Source organism: Centruroides sculpturatus, unplaced genomic scaffold (assembly GCF_000671375.1).
Source record: "Centruroides sculpturatus isolate CEXI.00-Female unplaced genomic scaffold, Cexi_2.0 scaffold58, whole genome shotgun sequence".
Taxonomy (NCBI): Eukaryota; Metazoa; Arthropoda; class Arachnida; order Scorpiones; family Buthidae; genus Centruroides; species Centruroides sculpturatus.
Genome location: NW_019384407.1, coordinates 220,255 through 246,033, shown reverse-complemented (window position 1 = coordinate 246,033; position 25,779 = coordinate 220,255). Strand labels below are relative to the sequence as shown.

General features: G+C 25.4%; 2 protein-coding genes across 3 annotated transcripts in view; one reads left to right on the top strand and one right to left on the bottom strand.

Annotated features, from left to right (window-relative positions):
• Positions 1 to 18,038, top strand: part of LOC111618911 (splicing factor U2AF 35 kDa subunit-like) — a 40,137-nt gene extending 22,099 nt beyond the window's left edge. Inside the window, exons 4-9 of one of the 2 annotated variants that reach the window (XM_023360539.1) lie at positions 1,283 to 1,297; positions 8,299 to 8,375; positions 9,332 to 9,403; positions 15,179 to 15,312; positions 15,395 to 15,490; positions 17,591 to 18,038. In XM_023360539.1, coding sequence (XP_023216307.1) covers positions 1,283 to 1,297; positions 8,299 to 8,375; positions 9,332 to 9,403; positions 15,179 to 15,312; positions 15,395 to 15,490; positions 17,591 to 17,747 — 551 coding nt within the window. In that variant the 3' untranslated portion in view covers positions 17,748 to 18,038. Of the gene's footprint in view, positions 1 to 1,249; positions 1,298 to 8,298; positions 8,376 to 9,331; positions 9,404 to 15,178; positions 15,313 to 15,394; positions 15,491 to 17,590 lie in introns of both variants that reach the window. The other variant, XM_023360538.1, reaches the window with a different exon arrangement.
• A 2,795-nt stretch (positions 18,039 to 20,833) lies between these two features.
• On the bottom strand, positions 20,834 to 21,598 carry LOC111618912. Its single transcript, XM_023360540.1, has one exon. It carries the CDS (start codon positions 21,502 to 21,504, stop codon positions 21,130 to 21,132), a length of 375 nt encoding a protein of 124 aa, XP_023216308.1. The 5' UTR covers positions 21,505 to 21,598; the 3' UTR covers positions 20,834 to 21,129.
• Positions 21,599 to 25,779: the final 4,181 nt, after the last annotated feature.

Genomic DNA, 25,779 nt, shown 5'->3' with positions numbered 1-25,779 from the left:
AAATGAAATAAAAGTACATCAAAATTTTTCTGAAACGTCACTACTGAACAAAAAAATATATATAAGTTTATTTTAAATGAAAAAATTAATATATTTAATCTGTGAAAAATAATATAAAAAATATAGTTAGGATATTGAAATTGAAAACAGAACTGAAGCTAAATTAAATCATTTAGAGCAATATAAGTATTAACGATAATGATAACTACAATTCTGACTAATACAAATATTTGTATTAGTCAGAATAAAAGCTATATATTTTATGAATTTCATCATTTATTTAATTTATTGATAAATTTTAAAAAATTTAACCTTATCTAAAATTTTACAAAAAACAATGTGATTATGATGTAATAAGATGGAATAGATTTAAGAGATTGTATGGCAAATTTAAATATTCTAAAGTGAATTTAAATATTTGAGAATTGATTTTACATAACTGTGCTGCTGTTCTATCATGAAAAAATTAAGTATTTTATATTTTCATTACAAACTTTATTACTACTTGGAGCAATTGATAAATAGTGGCACTGTTTCTTATTTCAAAATCTACAACACATGCAAATTATCAAATATTTATTTTAATCTTATTTTATTACAATTTGACATATAGTTGAACCTCATAGGTCTCAGAGCATAGTAACAGTGTTGTGAAGATGAATGGCATTCACATCTGCCCTTTAGATATTGGCATTCACTCCTGCCCTTTAGATAGTTTAAACTATCTTGCCACTGAACAATAAGAAAGAGCATTTGTGTCTTCAGTTTTTACCAATTTTTTTGTAACACTAATTTCCTGTTGTTCAATGTTTAGCAATTTTCACATATCACTTGCTTTAATCAAGACAGCAGACTGCAGAGGATATGTCAAATGACTCTGTTGCCAGTATTGTGCTGGAATTACTATGTTTACAGTTATGGAAATAGTATTAAATTGTTTGTAATTTAATGAAGATTAAAAAGAGCATTAAATATTCCAGATACATTTTATAGTTTTTGAGATTAAAAGAAAATTGTTGCCATTATTTATCAATTTACTGTCATATATATTATTCTTACACATGTCTGTATAAAACCAGAATTGTAGTTAATTAATTTTGACAGCATATGATTTTAATTTAATTGTTTAAAATATTTGATAATACTAAAATTTTAATTAGTAGTAAATAAGTATTTTAAAATATTTTGTAATCACTTGTGTTAAATATTCATATAAATTTTTTTTAACATGATAACTCTCTGTAACAAGTAACTGAACCATGTTTGGATATTTTTATTCAAGTTGCAAAGCTTCATGGTAAGTATACTTTTTAATTTGGATATTATTATTTTAATTTTTATAAAACAGTTAAAATCATTTTTAAAATTATTTGAAAATTTCAGGTAGTTATAATTTTTAAAATAAACACAATGAAAATTATAAAAGAAATGCTTATATCTTCAACTGTTCAGACATTTCATTAAATATTTATTATGAAATGATTAAAATAAAACTTAAACTAAAATCTGTATTTTACAATAACTTGAAATTGCTTTTCAACTTTTCATCAATTTATCATACAGAATAACTAATTATTAAAAATTAGTATCAATTAGAAAATTTTAACAAAATTATTGTTTAGTATGAATCATTTATTAATCAAATTCTGAAATATTTTTCATTAATATGTTTTGTCATCACACTTTTGAATGTTTTGGTGTTTTGATTTTAATCCAGTTATGCAGAAACAAAATTTAACCCTTTTACTATGACATGGTCAGTTGTATTTTACCCTTTAAAACACCAATCCAAATTGTAGTCACTCAGGTCACTATGTATTTTATTCTAAAAATTCACCAAAAATTAAATTTTTATAATAGAGATACAAAAAAAACTTGCATATATTTATTACTTTATGTAGTTTTTGGCACAATAATGTATAATTGTTTGGAGTAAAAATTACTTACAAAAAAAAAGTTAAATTATGACCTAAATTTTTGATGTTATAAATTACTTTACTTTGACAGAAAATAAAACTGTTCAATTTCATTATTTGTTTTTGGCACCAAGCCAGCGAGCACAAAAGATAATATTGTTTTGTACATGATATAAGATTTATGCATATTTATCTATTTTTTTTGTGAACAATATCATTTTATATGAAACAGTTCATATATACTATTTTCTGTCTCTCTTCAATAAACTCTTTTTTGGTTAGTAGGATGTTTCATTTTAGGCAGTAAGCAGAAAAATCAAAACTACAGAACAATACAACACACCACTACAAAAAAAATTGATTAGTGAACATGTTTTATTTGTTTGAGAAAACAAGTAAATAAAATAAAACTAGAACAAAAATAAGAAAAATAATAAATAACTATATATATTATATATAAACTTATAGGTAATAAGTGGTAAATACCGAAATTGTTAAACAGTAAAATGACTACAAAAAAAATTGACTGGTACACGTTTTCTTTGTTTGAAAAAAATAAATAAATAAATAAAATTAAGACAAAAAATTAGAAAAATAAATTAATAAAATACATATATAACTTAAGGCAACGAGCAGCAATAAAATATCACCAAATGCAAGTAAAATAATGCAGAGAATTTTTTGATTAAAATTAGACATTTTTCAAAATGATGAAATATTGTCATTTTGTGTTTCAGCTGAAGTCAGATTGGCTTTAGCTGAAACATGCTGATATATTGTCACGTCGTCATAGAAGTTCTTACTATATCACAAATCAAGAGAAACGGACTTAAGACGAAGTTGGATAATTCAGTTATCAAAGATAGTAAATAAATATGGATTTTCTGTTAAACTGTTTATGGATCATATGTATGATATGGAGCAGTATAGTAAAGAAATAATACATAGAGTTATGGAATACTCTATTATCCAAGACGTTGAAATGTACAAAAACGAGAAAACACAAGCTGGTATGCAACAATTCTAAATTATCCAGTAAATAACAACTATATATTGACAAATATATTTTTTAACAATAAAAAGTTTTTTATACAGATTAGGTTAAATAAAAATGGAATAATTATAAATGATAAATATATAGATTACACCTAATCTAAATGTTCAAATTGTACCAAAAATTTAACTAAAATTCATATTATATGTGAAAATTGTAATGACAAAGATAAACTACAAAGGCTTCAGATTGGGCCGCTGGCTAATTGTACTAGTGAGTTGGAAATGTATAAGACATTAGATAGAGCTAACGTTAACACGATTTATATGTTATACAATTACATTAAACAACTAATTAAATAATAATTATGACAAATTATTAATATAATTATATAGATTAGTAAGTAGAAAATATTAATAATATTAGAATATTTTTATATGAGATGTTAATATGCATTTCTTTAAAATAAAACGCCCTTGTAACAGGAGGAAGCCTTCTACATTGTCGTAGAAGGGTTAATATATAATATTAATTGGAATGATTTTACTTATAAGTATTGAATAAATAAACATTTATAAGTGAAATCATTCTAATTAATAGTATCATTCAATTAAAAACATTTATTATTATTTTTTTTTAATATTGAAAGCTTAAATTTATTCATTGTAAATGTGCATTATTTCATAAAATCTAACAAATTGAATTTTAGAAAATCAACAGAATAAGATTTATTCAAGAATATTGAAATACATTCTGCTTAAAAGAAAAATTTATATGCATTTTCATTTCTCGAAATGCATATATTTTTTTTCAAACCTTCTGTATACTTTATTTACATAATGTACATTAACAAATATTTTAAAATAAATAGTTTTTTGCTGCTGTATTTTTCTGGTATCAATGAAGAAGAAATTATCAAATTTTCTAATACTAATTTTATGCTGTTTTTTATAAAATAAATTCATTAAATAAACATTGATAAAGATCTTGAAAATTTTTATTCCAAATTACTGATTCATAAAATTTCTCAAGTTTTTGTTTTTTGGATGTAATTTCTATTACAGATGAAATTGTTTTCATTACAACAGATTTTACAGCTACTGTTATATATGCCTTTTCAGTTACATTTTTCAATTTTCCAAAAAGTTACAGGTTTTATGATAACTTCAAAAGTAAAAATCTGTTTATTTTCAAATTTCTGTTAGTACTTTAATGCTAGTGTTTTTTCAAAATGATAGATATATAATAGCTGTGAGGCCAAAATTTTATATAATTTTATTATTTTATGATTGATTCTAAAATTAAAGAAATAATACATTAGATGTCAGCATCACCAATAGATTTCAGTTTCATTAACTTGATGGGGTATGAATAAAGTGTGCAACAAGTTTAATTTTTAATTAGTCTACAATTTCAATAGGTTTTTTTGTTTTTGTTTTTAACAAAATTTTAAGTATTGAAAAGTTATTTGACATAATTTAAATTGAAATCAAATTAGAAAATTCTATCTGGATAATAATACTATATAAAATTTGTATTTTATTAAAATAAGAAAAAAAGCATAAACTGTTTATTACTTGCAAAATTATAATTTTTCAAGTAATAAACAGTAAAAATGTTGTGTTGATGTTAATATTTACATTTTTCAGCTGTTTGCTGCCATTGCTATTTTTTAAATTGACTTGATTTTCAAGTGAACAGAACTTCTTATTAAATAATAATAATTATAATTATGGTACTATAGAGATTAGGAAAGTTTTAAATGTAGATTTACATAATTCAGTTACATTGGACTAGAAAAGTATACTAAATATTGTTAGGAATCAATGTTGTTTGATTTTAAAATATATATGTTAATTAATTCAAAAATTTAATATAATGTAATAGCATGGGTTTATTTTAGTTTTTTAAATTTTTGATTAGTTTATCTAATAGCACATAAAACTCTTGACTATAGCATCAGCAGTATATTAGAAGTACTTTAAGTTCTTCTTAATAAAATAGAATAATTTAAAATGTTAATTAAAAGACTTTTTTTTAAATATAGGATCTTTTAATTTATCATTAATTTAGTTTTTAATTTCATCAAAAATACTTTAAACATTATAATTTTGCAGAAAGTTATCTTCTGAAACATACTTCAATTTGGAAACTCTTTTCATTGTGGAGCATTGTTGTTATAATTAGAAATTATGAAAGCTAGATTTAAATGTTTACCAATGTACACTGTTAGTTGTTGATAGGATAGATATCTGAAAATCCATTTTGCTGTCTTTTAAGTAAAATGTTTAGTTTATTATATTGTTGAGAATTTTGTGATATCCATTGTTATCTATAACTCTTCAGAATAATTAGAATGAAATTTTGTTAATGAAGATGTAATTTTAATATATTGGAACATTTCCAGAATTCTGTAGACATATTATCTCTGGCATTTTACAAACTTTAAAGCATATTAAAAGATTTCTTTTTAGAAAATCAGTATAAATACACATTAAATTTATTATGTACAGAATTTTTGTTTGTAAAATGTTTTTGGATTTTATAGAGACCTGTAAATGTTGCAATATTAAAAATTTCAACTTCCTTAACCAAAATCAAATTCTAGATTTCTTTGCAAATTGTGGCATTGGAATTTTAAGTTTATGTAATATATTCAGTATAAACCAGTCATTAAAAAACAGAAGGAAAAGAAAAGCATGAATCCAATCCTCAGTATTCCATAAGGTGAGAAANTTGATAAAGATCTTGAAAATTTTTATTCCAAATTACTGATTCATAAAATTTCTCAAGTTTTTGTTTTTTGGATGTAATTTCTATTACAGATGAAATTGTTTTCATTACAACAGATTTTACAGCTACTGTTATATATGCCTTTTCAGTTACATTTTTCAATTTTCCAAAAAGTTACAGGTTTTATGATAACTTCAAAAGTAAAAATCTGTTTATTTTCAAATTTCTGTTAGTACTTTAATGCTAGTGTTTTTTCAAAATGATAGATATATAATAGCTGTGAGGCCAAAATTTTATATAATTTTATTATTTTATGATTGATTCTAAAATTAAAGAAATAATACATTAGATGTCAGCATCACCAATAGATTTCAGTTTCATTAACTTGATGGGGTATGAATAAAGTGTGCAACAAGTTTAATTTTTAATTAGTCTACAATTTCAATAGGTTTTTTTGTTTTTGTTTTTAACAAAATTTTAAGTATTGAAAAGTTATTTGACATAATTTAAATTGAAATCAAATTAGAAAATTCTATCTGGATAATAATACTATATAAAATTTGTATTTTATTAAAATAAGAAAAAAAGCATAAACTGTTTATTACTTGCAAAATTATAATTTTTCAAGTAATAAACAGTAAAAATGTTGTGTTGATGTTAATATTTACATTTTTCAGCTGTTTGCTGCCATTGCTATTTTTTAAATTGACTTGATTTTCAAGTGAACAGAACTTCTTATTAAATAATAATAATTATAATTATGGTACTATAGAGATTAGGAAAGTTTTAAATGTAGATTTACATAATTCAGTTACATTGGACTAGAAAAGTATACTAAATATTGTTAGGAATCAATGTTGTTTGATTTTAAAATATATATGTTAATTAATTCAAAAATTTAATATAATGTAATAGCATGGGTTTATTTTAGTTTTTTAAATTTTTGATTAGTTTATCTAATAGCACATAAAACTCTTGACTATAGCATCAGCAGTATATTAGAAGTACTTTAAGTTCTTCTTAATAAAATAGAATAATTTAAAATGTTAATTAAAAGACTTTTTTTTAAATATAGGATCTTTTAATTTATCATTAATTTAGTTTTTAATTTCATCAAAAATACTTTAAACATTATAATTTTGCAGAAAGTTATCTTCTGAAACATACTTCAATTTGGAAACTCTTTTCATTGTGGAGCATTGTTGTTATAATTAGAAATTATGAAAGCTAGATTTAAATGTTTACCAATGTACACTGTTAGTTGTTGATAGGATAGATATCTGAAAATCCATTTTGCTGTCTTTTAAGTAAAATGTTTAGTTTATTATATTGTTGAGAATTTTGTGATATCCATTGTTATCTATAACTCTTCAGAATAATTAGAATGAAATTTTGTTAATGAAGATGTAATTTTAATATATTGGAACATTTCCAGAATTCTGTAGACATATTATCTCTGGCATTTTACAAACTTTAAAGCATATTAAAAGATTTCTTTTTAGAAAATCAGTATAAATACACATTAAATTTATTATGTACAGAATTTTTGTTTGTAAAATGTTTTTGGATTTTATAGAGACCTGTAAATGTTGCAATATTAAAAATTTCAACTTCCTTAACCAAAATCAAATTCTAGATTTCTTTGCAAATTGTGGCATTGGAATTTTAAGTTTATGTAATATATTCAGTATAAACCAGTCATTAAAAAACAGAAGGAAAAGAAAAGCATGAATCCAATCCTCAGTATTCCATAAGGTGAGAAAAAGAGAATTTATATTATTTTTATTATTATTTTGATAAAATTTTCCAAAATTTGAGAATATGAAATGTAAAATTACTCCAAAATCGTCAACATCAACATATTAATTTTAATTAAAAAAATAAAATAAAATCACAAAAGGTTTCTTGGTAAAATTATATCATTATTGCAAATAACATTTATTTCTACATGTAATATTTGTGAAATGTGCTTAATTCAGTTAATTATTAAAAGCTATTCGATTTTTTATTATGTATCAGTAAAAAATTAATAACATTTATTAATTAAATAATTATTTATGAATAATATATAAGGTAGCTTCCAAAAGTTTTGTTGAAATGTTTCATAATAACTGATAGATACAGATTTTTGAAATAAATATTATATTATTAGAAATAAAATTCTTTGGTTTCTACACATTTTTGCAATATTGATGTAATTAAAAGCTTCTTTTCCTTCAGCTTTTAAAACTACTTTTAATGTTTCTGTTGCCAGGACTGCTTAGTTATTCAAGGCATATTCCTTTTATCTATTGCATGTAAATTTGAGTTATAATAAATACTAAATCTTTTAAGCATGATTTAAATATTATAAAAAAATATTTTTCTTTCCTCAAACACAAATTTGATGATAATTGTTTGAATTTATTGGATTATAACAGAATATAGTTAAGAGCCTAAGACCTATTGTTTTACATTCATCTAATTTAAGAGACATAGTACTTTCACGATGCTGTTTTGCCATTGCATTTAAATGCTTATAATTAATTAATTAGAATTTTAATTGTCTATTTTTCACAAACTTTTTTGAAGCTACCTTATTGTTGAAAATTAAATAATTACTAATTTTCAAAACTAAATGAATAATGAATTAATTTATTATTTCCTTTTTCCTAGCTAACATGTCAGAAGAAGAAATGCAGGAACATTTTGACAATTTTTTTGAAGATGTTTTTATTGAACTAGAAGATAAAGTAATGAATGTTTTTTATTATTATTATTTTTTTCCTTTTTTTATTTAAAAATACATTTATATATAAAAGAATTGTATGCTGTGTATAAGTTTAAAGTGGAAGTAAATATGTATATAGCAGTTTAAATAAGTAAGATGTGATTTTTTAAAAAAAATTATTCTTAAAATCACATTATAATCTTTTTAAATTGTTATACATTTTTCTGTTTTTATTATGTCTGTGTTAAAGTTTAAAATTATGGGAGTAGAAGCTTCAAGCTTTTATATGCTCTAATTGTATATGGTCTAGATATAGATAATGTTTTCATTTTTGTTCAGTTTATGTAAACACATTTTTCAAAATTTGACTTATTTTATAAACATTTGGATTAATAGTAGTAATAAGATGTTTACAAATTATAAACAGTTATAATTATTGGCTTCTAACATGCCTAATTTTAAAAATTCAGTAAACTTTGAAAAAGTTTACATTTTTTAAGCTTACTGAAGCTTTTATTGACAAAACTTTGGATTGTCATACATATGTACATTTAAGATAAATGGAATACATTGAAATATATTTCATAAAATTAAACAAAATACTAGTTTCAAGTTTTTATGTTGATATAGAACAAATACTGAATGAATTTGAACAAATTTTGGCTATGTAGTGTAATAAGTGGAAACAATTCCAATTTTTTAATCAAAACAAAATAAAAAAATAACGGGTACTTCAGGTTTTAAAAGTTACACTTTTAGAATGTAAAAAATGAATGAAATTTGATTGATTTGTATGTGTTGTTGCTATTTCTGTTTTTATGATAGATTTAACAAGTTAATAAAAGTACTTATTCAAAATGTATGTTTTTCTTTTGCAATAATTTAAATTTGTAGTAAATCATATTCTATTCTTTTAAAAGGATAAATTATTATTTTATGAATTATTTAAATAAGAAATTATTTATATATTTTTTTCAGTATGGTGAAATTGAAGAAATGAATGTTTGTGATAACCTTGGTGATCACTTGGTTGGAAATGTATATGTAAAAGTATGTTTATTCATATCTTTATAGTAAATAAATATTTAGCATTATTTTTTACACATTTTAAAAAAATATTTAAATTAATACAAATTACATATTTGCAAATTTGTTAATAATAATACTAGTTTTACCAGAAATATTATGATTAAAGAAACAATTTTGAAATTAAATGATACATTCAACTGTTTTTATTTAATTTCAAATTTAATTGTGAAATTGCTATAAAAATATTTTAATAATAATCTTTATTAAATTTATATACATATAATTAAACACTATTTCAACTTTTTGTAATCTTGCATACGATGTTTTAATCTAATATTTATCTTTTACTATCCATGATTGTTATATGAAATTCAAACTTGACAGGTTTTATTCTAACATTTCATATAATCACTTGTGTATCTAAAACGTTTATCTTTTATCTTTATAAAATAAACAAATGTCTCTTTGTTGATGATAAAAAAATATTTTAAATGAATAACCTATAAAGATAAAATAAAAGGGTATGCCTTAAAATTTTACTAAAAGTTGTAGGATTAATTGATTATATGAATTAATCCAGGATTATATGAATTATGTTTTTATTTATGAATGATCGTTTGGGAATGTTTCAAGTATATATTCTTTTGAACTTAGTCTCTTTTCTTTTTAAATGAAAATAAATGACAAAAGTATTGTATTAAACATAAATTTTGTTTAAAGTATTTTGGTTGTATTTTGACTAGGTAGAAAATTCTCTTTGAAAGGATAGTCAAAAAACAGTAGCAGCCTGTGATTACTTGTTAGCAGTGATTTTTTGTAACTACTAAGTTTTTAGGGGCATTTTTTGCCAAATTGACTGAGCTGTGCCTCCATGATATCCTCATGCAGTGTGCTGTACATCTAAAGGCTGTGACACACTAGACGATTTTTGTGGGAAACAGAAAAACCTGTTTCTCAAGCAGTGAGAGAGCAGTCATCAGGGTGTCAATTGCTTTAACTTTTGGGAGATTTTTTAAAAGTCCCTTTCATTTTGTAATTGGACTTTTTTGCCTGTCTGTTAGTTTCCTTCAGTTTTGTATTTTTCCACTTAGGGATGCTAAAATCACATTTAGAGGCCTGTGCATGGTCACTTCACATAGGTACCAATTACTTCTGTGGTTTAAACAGGTGCAATAGTGTAAGGAACTTAAATTTTGCTACTCATTATAACTCCACTTGAGCAAAACGTACATGAGATGCACCATGAAAGGTAAATAAACTAGAAGTGTGGGACTGCAATAATGTCATTACCAAAAGGGATATAAACCCCACAAAAACTAGCATCAGGGAGGTGAAGCTACAACTGGTAGTGTTCAGCGATAGCAAAGGATCAGTACTGGAGGTTTTGTTTGTAAGATGAGCAACTTGTCTGTTTGTTGTGGAGATAGTTGATATTCTACTACCTGTGTCTTGGAAACTGCTTATGTACAAATTTGTTTTTATGTATTAGTAGTACTGAGTGTAAGTGGTTTTTGAGTTAAATAAACCTAACTTGTGCTTTTGTTTAGATGCTCCATCACATTAATCTGAAGCTTTCAGCACCAGACACTATCTTTGTTTTCCTGACACAACTACAGTCATCTCGCATTCAGTTCAGGTGCTAACTACTGGCCAACCCCTGCTTACATTTGTGTGGTGTCCTTACCATTGGGGGGGCCTTGGATTACACAAAGAAGGGATGTTGAAACAGGTGGTTTAAAAATTTTAGAAAGTGTATAGACTTTGAACCCTCTACATATATATTTTATATAGTTTGTCTGTAATCTTTTTTGATTTCCTTTTCTTTATATGTAATCTTGCTGATCCAAACAACCGTATACAATAATTAGTTCAGATTAGTGAGAGTACACTGTAATAGAAAGCTAGTGCAAAGAATGGATATTTTCAGAATCCAACATTTTCCCAAAAATTAGTACACAAAATAAGACAACAAGTTATGAACCATTTACTAATTATAGTATCACTATGTAGTTTGAAAAAGTCAAATTAAATTATACAAATGATTAAATACACTTACCATGTAAAACAATCTGAAACTGATAAATTAACATAAAAAATTTATAAATTAAAAGAATACTTTAAACATGTGTCATCATCAAAGTATAGCATATACAGTTATAAACTTGATATAACAGAAATAAAATTGAAATTGTTACTGATTCCATATAAGACCTATTTTTAGTACAGAGCATTATTTAACAGATTTTTAGTGTCCAAAAATGCAAAATTTATTTATGATGATAACATTCATACGATTTATGAAACTCAGAAACAATGTAAACAAGGTTTCATTTTCACTTTTCAAATATACAATTTCCCTACATTTGGGCAAATTTTCCCAATTAATGTCTGTAGGTTTAGCTGAGACATTACTCTATTTTATTTTAAATGTTTTTGCAGCTGTTGCTGTAATATTCTTTTCTGCAAATTTCCTCAACCAGATATAGTATGTACTGGTTAAAATTTAATAACTAATTGGTTTGCTTGTATATATTAGTAATGATTTTAAGTTTTATTTTACCTACATATATACATTGTGATATGAATGAAATCAAATTGATGTGATGCGAAAAAATTCTAGATTTATTTTTCCTTTAGATTAATCCCTTTCCTGGTCTTTGACAATATGTCAAAAACTCATTAGCCTATCAAATAATGATTTTTTTTATAACTGTATTTCTAGCTGTTAAATGATGTAATAAAAATAATTATGAGAAATTGTTTATAATTATAATTAATTCTTTATGAATTTTTATGCTTTACATCAAAAAATGATAATTTTATTGTCATCTAATATCATGTTAATAAAATATTATATACTTTTACTTTAAAAACTTGAATTATTAGTTCAAAACAAACAGGTTTCTGTATAATGATAATTCTATTTTATGTCAGTTCCAAATAGTGAATAATTTATTATTATAAAGTTTCAATTAGTATTTTTTAATGAAGTTATGATAAATTTAGGTCTCACCATAAAATTATATAGTTGTAAAAATAAAATATGAAACAAACATGACAAGATAATGTTATGGTGCTAATAAAAATAAATAATAAGTTTAAAGATTGTATTTATTTGTATAGATTAGTATAGTTATTTTATGTACTTTTATTATTGATTTAATTTAAATTTATAAGTAACTTTGTTAAAATGAATTTGCTAATTAAAAATTAAAAACATTCAATTTTAAGGTTATTAAATTATATTATTATTTTGTTTGGGTAGCTAATATTATTATCTTGTATAAAATCCATTGGTTTAATTGAAATCATTAAAATTTCTAGACTTGACTTGGGTTTTAACTTTACTATATATATAAACAAGAAAATAATGGAATATTTATACCACATCCTTTGATTTTTTTTCTTTTATAAATAATAATGATGTAATACGTAAATTACAACAACCTGATACTTTAAGATTGCCAAACAATATGCCAGATTTTATCAGGCTATATTTTAAAGCTACTTAATGATCATAATAAAAATAATTTGTCTAGAAGTAGGCAATTAGGTTGCCATCTTTTGATAAATTTAATAATGAGAAATAAATTAATTGTAAAATTTAATTTAGACTATTTTGGAACAGAAGAATTTGCCTGAAATGGGACTTGAACATGCAACTGAACAGCAAGCAGAAGTGCAGGTCAAGTTTTGAACTAATAATTCAAGATTTTAAAATAAAAATATATAATATTGCATTAACATATTAGATGACAATAAAATGATCATTTTTTGATGTAAAGTATGAAAATTCATAAAGAATTGATTATAATTATAAACAACTTCTCATAATTATTTTTAATACATCATTTAACAGCTAGAAAAATAGTTACACAAATTATTATTTGATAGGCTGATGAGTTAGTTGTTGACACACATTGTCAAAGACCAAAAAAGTGATTTATGATAAATCTATAATTTTTTTGCATTATATCAATTTTATTTCATTCATATCACTTAATGTATGTATGTATGTAGGTAAAATAAATATAAATAAAACTTAAAATCATTACTAATATATACAAGCAAAAACCAAAATAGTCTAAATTAAGTTTTATAATTAATTTATTTTTAATTATTAAATTTATCAAGGGATGACAGCCTAACTGCTTTGATTCTCATTATTAAATAGACTTAAAATATAGCTTGATAAAATCTGACAGATTGGCAGTTATAAATTTTATTTTTATATTTTTTGTTATGAATATTTTTAAATTAAATCTTATTCATTTGGAATGTATAAACTCTTTATAAAATGAATAATTTAGTATGTTTGCATTTACATATAAATTTTCTAGTATAAATGTCTATAAGCTTAGCTGAGATAATACTACATTTGTATGAGACACTATTACAAATGCACGAAAGAATATTTAAATTAAAAAATTACTATTTTAGAAATTTTATTTCAAGAAAATTTGAATTTGATATTTATTTTGCTATTCACTACATGCATAGAATTCAATAGTTGTCAACTGTCATCATTTTAAAACTGTTATCTCACTATATCCATAATTGTGAATAGTTTAATAAAAATTAGATAATGAAAAACTTTGATACCATACCTATTTAAAAAATAGTTATATGCTCATACAAGCATATATACATATAAAAAGAATTAAGTTGAAATGATTAGTCAGAGAGAGGCTTTTATTTTATTTTATTTAAAACATTCTCTCGCTAAAATCTAGGTCAGCCAATCCTTTTCTGAAGTCTCAGCCTCTCACTCAGAAAATTAGTCTTAAATGATAAATTGTGATGATAAAAAAATGATTGTATTAGTTATTATATTATCAATCTCCAAATAATCAAATACAAAAAAAATTTTATTCGTCACTCTATTATTCATCAGTATCTGTTAATTGTCACATTATTAGAGTCTGTCAATGTATGAATAGTTTTACAGCAGTAATAGCAGCATATACTTATTCCTTATTGCTTTAGAAGTTGTTGGAAGTTAGTAACAGTGTTTTTTTTTTAATACTCTTTCTGCTCTGCAGACACTACAGAATAGAAAGAGTAAAAACAACATATCTGTGATAGATTCCTGGGGTTCATGGCCAACTACGAACCCATGGTTCAGAACAGCAGTCTTGTAGCTCTGTCTCTTAGTTGTCCAGATCCCAGTAGTCATGCTTTTTGATTTTGTTAACTATTGCAAAAGCGAGTACGTTAAGTTAAAGTGTTGTTATTTAAATTTTTTATCCTAGAGTGAATATTATTAAAATGGCAGAAAAACTTAAGCATGTTATCTTGGGAAGATGAAATTGTGACAACAGATATAACCACGATCTTCTGTAAATGAAGCTGAAATTATACTATCAAAGTGCATTGAATGGTCCAAAGTACAGGAAGAAGCTGAGGAAACAATTGCTATTCTTGCATACAGTTTGCAATATTGCTTCTGTAAAGGCTAGATGTGCAATGAAACAAAAAGGATTACTGATTATTTTAAGAATTAATTTTGACTATATGTTTGCACTTGTGTTTTATGACATTTGTTGCAAATATATGCAATATAAATTTATAAAAATTATTTATAAAGCATTAAAGATAACTTATATTAATTGTCTTTTAATTTATCTGTCAAGCTCTTGTTATGACATTGTCAGGTGATTGTAAATATGTACTGTACATATAACACTAAAATATAATTACAAACAAAATAGAATTAGCAAAAATATGACTTAATAATGTGCACCAATGTATTATAATTGCAGAATATTAATTTTTAACAAAATATGATTTTTATAGTTTCGCCGAGAGGAAGATGCTGAAAAAGCTGTTGCAGATTTGAATAATCGGTGGTTTGCAGGTCGTCCAATATATGCAGAATTATCACCCGTTACAGACTTTAGAGAAGCATGTTGTCGACAATATGAAATGGGGTAAAAAAGTTTTTAATAATTATTTTTGTTTAACTCCAAGACATATTTTGTAATTATTAATAATGATGATTTAATTATTTAGAGAATGTACACGTAGTGGTTTTTGTAACTTCATGCATTTAAAGCCCATTTCTAGAGAATTAAGACGAGAATTATATGGAAGACGTCGAAGAAGAAGGTAGGAAATTTAAAAAAAAATTCTTTCATATAGCATTAAAAAATAAAATAAAAATGAACAAATATAATTATTATAATAGGGCTGGGGCATAGTTATATTTTTAATACATTTTTGAAATACCAGCAATCTAAACTATAATTTGACTCTTGTAATTTGTGATTTGATTAGCCCACTAGTACTGAATTTCAGCTATTAATTGATGCAAAAAAATAATGTCCTGTCATTTGTCAGATTAAAGAAATGAAAAATATCTGAAAACAATAAAACATTTCCAAAATTTTGAAATTACTGCAATAACTATAGTAATTTAATATACAGCGAAGAAAGTTTGCTTGTTTATTCTTTATTCCCACAACTCAAAGTAACTAAAACAAAATGAAATTTGAATAATATTAAACCTCAATTGCTGTTCTAACACGTACCAAGTATTATTAATGTGTACCAAGTATACATTAGTACAACAATTACCAAGTATACTTAATGTGCATTATTTCATAATAATAATTGAATGATCAATGGAATTGCACCCACTAATTTATGATTAAATTATGACTAAAATGTTAAATTATATTTTACTATACTTCTGAAATCAGAGACATAAGTGAAATTTTATTTTTGTCAGCACGTTTGATATGCAAATCAGAAAAGATCATTGTCAAGCTGACACAGAAAGCCAGCCTTAATTTCTTGTGCTCAGTGTATAGCAATTGAATTTAAATGATTGATTTGATTGATGAGTACTGATTTTAAGATTTTTTTTCTGCTGTCTTTTCCTTAATCAGGTTAATCATTTGAAACTGAATAATTGTAATCTTGTAAATTGTCAGTCTGCTGTTGTAAATATTGAATTGAAATTTTTAATATTTGAGTTTTATGCTAATTATTATTGTTATAATATGTTTTGTTTTATAGTCAGAAAGTTCAGGTACTGGCATTTACAATTTAAAAGTTTTTGACATTTTTTACAAATTTTGGTGTTTTTTAACATTTTGAACTATGCATTTTCTCATCTGAAATTTTTAGATTCTCTCTTAGATTTTTGGGATTTTGTACAGTCCTCTTGTATTATTATTTTCAATCTTACATATGATCCAATTGTATAGGTAATGAAAATTATTTTAAAAAATTTAATAGATGTATGTAAATATGCCAAAAATGGATATTATTTCCAATATTCTTAATTTTGATATTTAATTTTTCAACAGATTTTCTTATGTACACTGTTCTGAAAATCCCATAAAAATTTTATAATTGCTCTCCAGTTTTTTTAAATTGTTTAACAAAGTAAAACAGAGAAAGTGATTTTTTTTGCTCTTTCCCTTAATGCTATTTATAAAAAAAAAAAAAAGTTACTTTTGATCATTATTTTTTCTACTATTGAATGTGGAAGTGCTCCTGTCACAGTTGTAATATCAATTCAGTTTTTTTAATTGTAAATTTTCAGTCTTCAATTATAAGTTACCAATGAGATAATCTTGTTATGTCTTGTGTAACAATTTTATCAGTATTCTTAGTACCGAATTATAAATATTTAAAATTATTCTCATATTTCACGGAACAAACAAGTTGTATACATTATTGTAAGAAGTCATATTACTCAATTACTTTTGTAAATAATGTAATCATTGTATTCTTGAAAATTTAATGTAAATTCATCTAAAATTTAAAATATATTCTTAGTGTATTTAAATTATGTAAATATTTAATAAGTTCCTTGAAATTGTTTAAATATTTGCATAATTTAAATATAATAATAATAATAATAATTGTTATTTTCTATTTAATGTAAATATTTAAATAAATACTTTAGAATTACTTAAAAATATAATAATATAATTATAATATATTATTGGAAAAATACACCCTGTAACAAGGCTTAGCCTTAATGCAAATAAAAAAAATTATTATTATTATATATTTAAATATTTAATACTTTATTTATTATTATTCAAACTACATAGTCTGTTACATAAGCTTAATTTCTTTTCATTAATTAAAAATTAAAAGCACATAGTATCATGAGAATTTTCATTATTCTATTATAATATTTTGAAATAAGTGAAATATAAAACACTCATATTAATGAGATTTTATTTTAAGGTCAAGATCAAGATCCCGCAGTCGTGATCGGCGTCGTTCGCGAAGTAGAGAGAGAAGACGGAGAAGTCGCAGCAGGGACCGTTCTCCTTCTCGGAATCGAAATCGCGATCATGACCGGGACAGAAGAGATAGAGAGGAGAGAGTGGGAAGGTTTTGATCCGTGGCTTTCGAGCGGATAAAGCCAGCGACAGACATCACTTTTAAATGTGGAAAGTTTCACTTCTTTCTTCTGTGAGCTTGAAATTTTATACAGTTTATTGATTTAATTTTTCAAGCTGATTTAAGAATTCAGCCTTTGACAAATGTAATTCATTCAGTTAAATGTGAAGTTGCATATCGATATTTCTGTAAACGATCATCTTTGGGTATGTATGACTTTGTAAAGTCATTTCATTTTGTAGAAGTAATAATAAAGTTACTTGTGAATCAAAAAAACAAGAAAAACAAATTATCATAACTATTAAGATTTTTAAATTGTAGAGAACATTTAATAGTTTCCCAATAAAACTAATTTATTTTATATACAGTTGGACCCCCCTTATAACATTTTCTATAATGCATTATATGGGCCAATATTCATGTGCTTCTAAGGTTTTGGTTATTTTGCTGTTACACCACACAGCTCGCACAACACGTGGTTTCCTATAATGCAGAATGTATTTCTGGCGTTATATGAGGGTTCACAGTATATAAATTATATTTTTATACTTTTCTAATTAAAAACATAATTCTTCACTAATAACTATTTATTCGTCGATTATATAACTCATTAACTCGGACATTTTTGTTTGTATATTATATTACAATTAAAAATAGTTTTATTTATTTATTTTCGTAATTTTATTTTGAAATTTTCTATTAATGTGATGTTATTTTAGGTCAAAATTCCACCTTAAATTACTTGTGTCGGATTGCATCACACTACTTTTTGATAAGCTCGCTTTGCATGTTTTTAGAGGTTGATTAAAAGACTTTGCTGTTAGATTGATTAAAATATGAGTCACATTTTGTTATATTTTATTTGTATAAACATTGACCTTATCAGTTGTAGAACGTTTCAATGATATTCAAGAATTTTAAATGCCGTTTAATCTAATTTAATCTATTGTATTTGAAACTGTACAATAGCGGACAACTTCATGCCATTGACGTAGTGTTAAGTTTTTTTTTAAACTTCTAAAATGAGTTATAACGGTTCTTTCAGTTAAGGGTTGGTTCAACATTTCAATTGATTTACTATTACAGACATTAATTCATATAGTCGAACCTCCGATAATGGACACATCTAAACGGCCTCAAAAGTAAAAGTCCCGAAAATTGCTCTAAGCGGCCATTTTTTCAGAACTTCTACTGTTGAACAAAGTGCATGCAGAACAACCTCAGAACACCGGCCATTTTTTTTTGTTTGTTACAAACATGGAAAAAATACCCCACTTAAAAATCACGTGACCATGCGAGGTGCTAACCCACGACCAACTGGCCATTGCTTACAGGTTAAGAGTGTATATATATAAACTGAAATCATAATTTCAAGTGTTACAAGTTTCTCAAGCCGTAAAAATTGGTTGACCGACATTTAAGTCACGATTAATTCAATTACACATCAATTTTCTCCATTTTAAAGTCCCTTAACTCGATTTCTTTTAATCGATATAAATCTCTTACGCTTTCATTTATTATTATTATTAATTTTCAAGAGCGGAAATGTGACTATTGGCACCATTCCAAAATACACCCGATAAGATCATTGATATATTAAAATGTTATCATCGAATGTCACATCTTTCATTAACAGTAATTGTTCAATGGGTTCAGACTTCGAACCAAACAAAAAATATTGCCGAGTAACTCGTAAAAATGCAAAATAAATCATAAATTATTTGTATAATAATTTAATTACGTTCACACACACGCTTAATAGTATTGTATACCTATCGATTTTGTATGATTTAGTTACACATCGCTCTCATTCAAGTGTAACATAACCTAAAGAAATGTAGGTCACAAATGTTTATATACACGATCAATATGAATGAATGTTTTCATAATAAGTGAATTAATTATAATTATTACACAATAAGACACATACAGTAACACTACAAAATAACGTAAACAAAACAAAATACACGGCGTATTGTTTTCTTGTGTTTTCCTCTATTGTAACTAATTGTTTCGATTTAAATCGTATGTTGTATTTTAATCGAGCTTTCGCCGATACTACGTTGTTTGGAAATTTCGGTATCGATCGCCCTCCGTCTCCATGGTTACATGTACGTAGGTGTCTATAGTTGGCACGCGCCCAAGATGCGAGAAAGGTCATACGTCCAGTAAAGCGTTCCCTCCTCTTTGATGAAGAAGAGAGATTGATACTCGCTTCGACTGTTTACATCTGGCGTACATATAAGGGTTAATGTCTCGATATCTCTGTTGTGATTTTTATTAGCGAAAAATTTCTCCACACGCGAAAAATTTTTTTAAATTAATTCTCCGACACATCTGGATTGTAAAAAATTCTAAAAATAAATATGTCGGAACGTGTATTTGCTTAGCGTTCGCTCGATTAACCTTCGCTATTAGCGCTCTACTTAAAATAAATTAATATAAAATGGGCGTTCTATTTATATATAAATCTTCATTATTTTCGGTCGTTTTTTTTTCCGGATTTAAAAATTATTCGTACACTAACCAGACATTTTATGGAGGCGAAACGTTGTTTAATTAATAAACCGATTTTTCGCTCCTATAAAATATTATATAAATTAATTTTAAAATATTTTTTAAATTAATATTTTGATTAAATTTATTTTAATAAAGATTTTAATTTAAAAAACCAATATAAATTAATTGAATGGCAGACGATTTTTATCGTTTGGCGGGAAAATGTGTGTGTGTGTCACTTGGCAACGTTCCAAACCGTAAATTCTGGCAAATCGCCAAAAAACCGGATCGATAATCACGCAAGTACGAAAAATTCCAAATATAATTGTTCGAAAAAATTTTTTAAAAAGTCTTTAATTATTTCTGCCATAATGAACTAGCGTAAAATAATAATACCTCTATACTTTTAACATTTTAAAAAATTTTTACATTAATTACGATTACGCCTTTTTTTTATAGCGCGTGAACCTACGTAATCAGTGACGAAATTTCTCATTTATTTATTTATTTTATGACAGTTATGCAAAAACGTGATGTAGAAATGTTATCAAGTACGACCCAGAAATAAAAGGACAAACCACCTTATAGGGAAAAAAGGATTTTTTATTATATTATTTCCTACGCTTAAAAAAAACAATGATATGTTATACATTACTGTACAGGCATACAATATATACAATTAGGCAAGGCCCGGTACTTCTCTCTTCCATAAATATTCCTACACGTAATATGTGTAACCTTTACATATATTTTATACTGTATATATATATATAATTTATATATTTGAGGCACTTGCAGAAAAGCATTAAACTAATCCTACTTACAAATTATTTACATAAATTTGTTTTTCTTCTTAATAAATGACTAAAGTTCAATTATATTTAACTGGTAGGTACGGGTACACATGCGGATTTACTAGAACCACTTCCTTCCTCGTCGGTTTCCTCCTTGGAATGGATTTTCTTTCTCAGTTTGTCAACCACTTTACTGTGAAATTTCGAAAGGGAATTCTGCGATGCGGATTTCGGTATTTGATAATCCTGCGACGTTTTTCGGCCTCGCGGAGACGATCCGAGAGATATAGCGGCTAGTGTCTCTTCCACGTCACTTCCAGGTGAACACGAGAGGCTGGTGTTACCAGAATCGCTGTGTGTTCCGCGGCGAGAAGGCGGGCAACTAGACGAAGTACTGCTTCTTCGAGAACGGTTGGCGTAAATATCGAAGTCGTTACGTACGACCGGCATCATAAAAGCCATTTTTTCGTATTTGTTGTTTTTGTTTTTGTATCCGGTTAACGCACCTCAGTTGACGGAAACAATGCAGTGAATGAAACGGCGGCGGCGGCGCTGGCGTATTTATTCCGCCACACCCCTAGTCACGTGACGTCTGTACCGGTTGACGTCTAGACGAAACGATTGGCGGGAGCGCGTCTGCGTTTGATAATAAAATAACGAAAGAAAATCCTGTTTCCTCATCGATAAAAACCAACCGATAAATATAATTTTTTTAAAAATATTATTTGATTCAATAAAAATAAAGTAATGATAGTGAAAGTGAATTTAAAATTCGGTCACGTTATGTAATAACGTAAGACGTCATTTAAAAAATAAAATTGTATTACGATTAATCACGAGATTAATGTTATTTTTATATTTGTTTTATTATAAGATTTAGTAACTTACAGATTATTTCGTCTTTTTCTAAAGTTAAATAACCATTATGATAATTTCTTAATCATCGACGAATTAAATCCGATTTTACAAAAAAAAGAATTGTTACGTTTGAAATATGAGTTCGAGAGTCCAAGGTTAATCACGTGATAGATCTGAAAATTTTAAATATTCACATATAAATATTGTTATATAAATTAAAAAAATTACATTATAACTATTATAATTTTAATTTAAAACATGTATTTTAATTTAATTTTTTTTTACATTTTACTTTTTATTTAATTTAATTTTACGAATTAAAAAAAAAAATAATGATATTATTATGCATAAATGTAAGAATTTTCATGCAACTAATCATTATAATGATTATTGCATGGGATTTAATTTGAATTATCAAAGTGAAAGAAGTTATTAAACGCGGAAAAACGATATATCACGATGACGTATCTGTTATTAATGATGACGTAAGAGTTTCATATAAATATTTCGTTTGTCATTGATCAGTGAAGTTTATTTCACAAACAAATACGAATAAAATTTGGGATATTTATTATTGAGAGATGAGTAATTTTTTTTATAAATAATACACATTCAGTATACAATATACAGTACATAAAATATAAATTAATCTGTAAATAAATTTATATTTTATACACAAATTACACTCAATAACTTGAAAGTAATGATTTATTGTTTTTCAGATTATTTTTCACTTAAAACATCAAAATAAATTTAAAATTTATAGCCAAAGAATATAATAAAATATAATAGTGTGAAATAAATTACATTGTATCATTTGAAAAGCCACCAAAAAAAAAATAAAAAAAAAATAATTTTTTTATTTTCAAATGATACAATGTAATTTATTTTACATCTGTGCCAAAATTGTTTAAAAAAATTCAGTTAATTTATTATTAAAATGTATTTTGTATCCTGTGTCTGAATAGATATCTCCTAATTTTTTATAAAAATTAAGCTTTTTATATTATTAAAAATGTACAAGTCGACCCCCCTATAACACTGTTGATTTTTCCGTTTTATATGAATTCCATGTTGTACGAGTCACTTAGATTTTACAAATACGTGTGCTGGGCTGTGAACGGCTCACATATTTGTAAAATCTAAGTGACTCGTACAACATGGAATTCATATAAAACGGAATTATCAACAGTGTTATAGGAGGTCGACTGTATTTAAAAACCTAAATAACATTAGGATTTAATTATAGTTAATGTTTGAAATTTTTAAATTTTATTTATACTTTATCAACACAGAATTAAAAAAAAAAGAAAATAATCATTTAAATAAATTAGTTAAATAAGTTAGTTAAAATGAAAAAATTTTAATTACATTTTACTTTTAATTAGATTAGTAGAAAGTTGAATTCAAATGAATTTTCAAGAAATTATTTTTCTTCTATTTTTAGATTTCTTAGTAAATTTATATTATTTTCTTCCTCGTGTAATTATGTGCTACATGGGAGCAAATATTAATTGTAAAAGCTTAAATATTTATGCATTTTTTTTTATAATTTAAAATGTATTAAATGAGTATTCATAGAGTTAAAATATTATAAAATTATAATATCTAAAGCTGTATGAATTTTTTAAAGGTATTTTACAGAATTATTTTGCTCAGGAAATAAAATATAATGTGTTTTAACGTATCTATTTGTAAATCATAATTAAAAAAAAAAAACATTATATTTATCTAGAATATATGTTTTATTTTTTTTGATAAGCTGTATTTAATTCCTGTAAGGTCACGTGCTATACACGTGAAATAAAATATAGTTTCGTCATAATAACTGATTGTAAATTTAAATTCGAACTTAAGGTCCCGATTATTAGGTAATGACTACGTTTTAATGACGCAATCACATTCAAAGATCAAGGGGATTTCTACTGAATTTAAAAATCAAATCGCAGATAAATTTTAATGTTTTGTTTATTTAAGTGCTGATTAATTTTATAATTTAATAATAAAATATATTATTTAATATAAGTGAAAGTAATAAATTTTTTTTATTTTTTTCGGTATTATAAAAGTGAGACGTAATGTCGTCTGGTTTTTGCCATTATTTTTATTTTTTGTGTCACGATATCGATTTTTTGTATTCGCCATCTGGTGGTAACAATATTAATTTATTGATTACTTTTAAATTTTTTCTTAAATTACTAATAAATTTTTTTAATATTAATTCATAATAATTAAATGCATTTTTTTATTGTATATAGAATTTTAAAAATAATTGAAACGAAGACATTATTTTAAAAATTTTTGTACTGAAAAGAGAAAACAGATGGCAGCAGATGATTAAATAAGAATAATTAATGTTTCATAGACATCAAATGACAAACCATTTTGTAATAATTTTAAAAGCTATGCTTGTTAGAATTGTTTAATTGGCAGTAGCATTGAATTTAAATTTAATTTTTTTAAATAAGAAACATTAATTGTCACTGAACTATGTCCGGATTAAATTTTTTCATTAACCCTTTTTCTCAATGGAATCAATAACTATGAAAATAAGGATGAGGCCTTAATTTTCAATCTGCCATCGTTCTAACATTTTAGGGCCTTCATATAAAATGCGATAATATTACATTATGTCTCAGAAAGTTTTTTTAATGCCACGGTCGCAAAATGGCGGTCCGAGGCTTCTTTTCTAAAAATCGATACTTCTAACAACTTGTGGGGATTAAAACAGAAAAAGTTGGTTGCCATCTATCAGTGTTATAAATTCCGAACATATTTTTAAAAGTCTTTTTCCATTCTGGACCTGGCAAAACTCACGATAAGCCTGAAAAACGGCTCTCTTATTGCCTACAGGGTAATTAGAGAGCCTTTTTCATTTTCAAGCCTTCCTCATGCTTCGAGTGCATTTTTCATTCCGCGCACAGTTCGAACTTTGAAGCATCATTCGAACACCGAAGTGTTCGAAGTTAGAATCGTTCGAAGTATGAGGTACCACTTTAATTATTTTTTTCGCAGCTCAAATCCCGAATAAATTTCAATTACAATCGATAGATGGCGACACGGTATCAGCGATGTATTCATTTAGTATCACGATTGTAAGGAGCGTTAATTACGTATATTTAAAAAAGGATCTAAAGTAAAAAATGTTTAAAATTTCGTAAAGAAAGGACTAACATAAATATATTCAACCCTAATTATTCCATTAGAGTTATTTCAATTGACGTAATCCATCGAAGTGTATAATTATAAAAAATAAAAATTGTGCGAAGCGCCATCTGTTACAAGATTTTATTTTTAAAAACTTTTAATATTATTAATTATTTTAAAAATGTTAAAAAGCTTGATTTGAGGATAAAGATGAGTTTGATAAAAAGTTTTAAATGCTAATAACGAATAAAATCTTAATTAAGTCAGTCCCCACTCGAGATGCTACATACTCCCCCTATCAGAGGCGGACTAAGGCTAAAGCGGGCCCTAGGCAACATTGTAATTCCGGGCCTATTTTTAAAATTAAAAAATTAAAAACCTAATTTTTGGGGCCCCAAAAATTACGGGCCCTAGGCACGTGCCTAGGTTGCCTAGGCCTTAGTCCGCCCCTGCCCCCTATATCTCATCACCCTTCCGACCTTTAATCACTAAAATTTAATTGCACTAATGTCCCTAATGTACAAACCCCCCTGCAAAATTTCAGAATTTTATGACAAAAGACACGGGAGTTAATGAGCTTCAAAGTGGGGGAACAAAATCGTGCCCCCCACACATACAGAGAAACCCCCGAATATTTTTTTGTATTTCTCGACATTTCAAGGTTCCCGAGTCCAAAATCATAAAAATCTTTTGATCTTGTTTTGATCGTTCGCCATACTTTCCATCTATTAT

Coding starts and splice junctions, on each gene's coding strand:
- LOC111618912 (XM_023360540.1), bottom strand. CDS start 21,504: ATGGCTTTTATGATGCCGGTCGTACGTAACGACTTCGATATTTACGCC.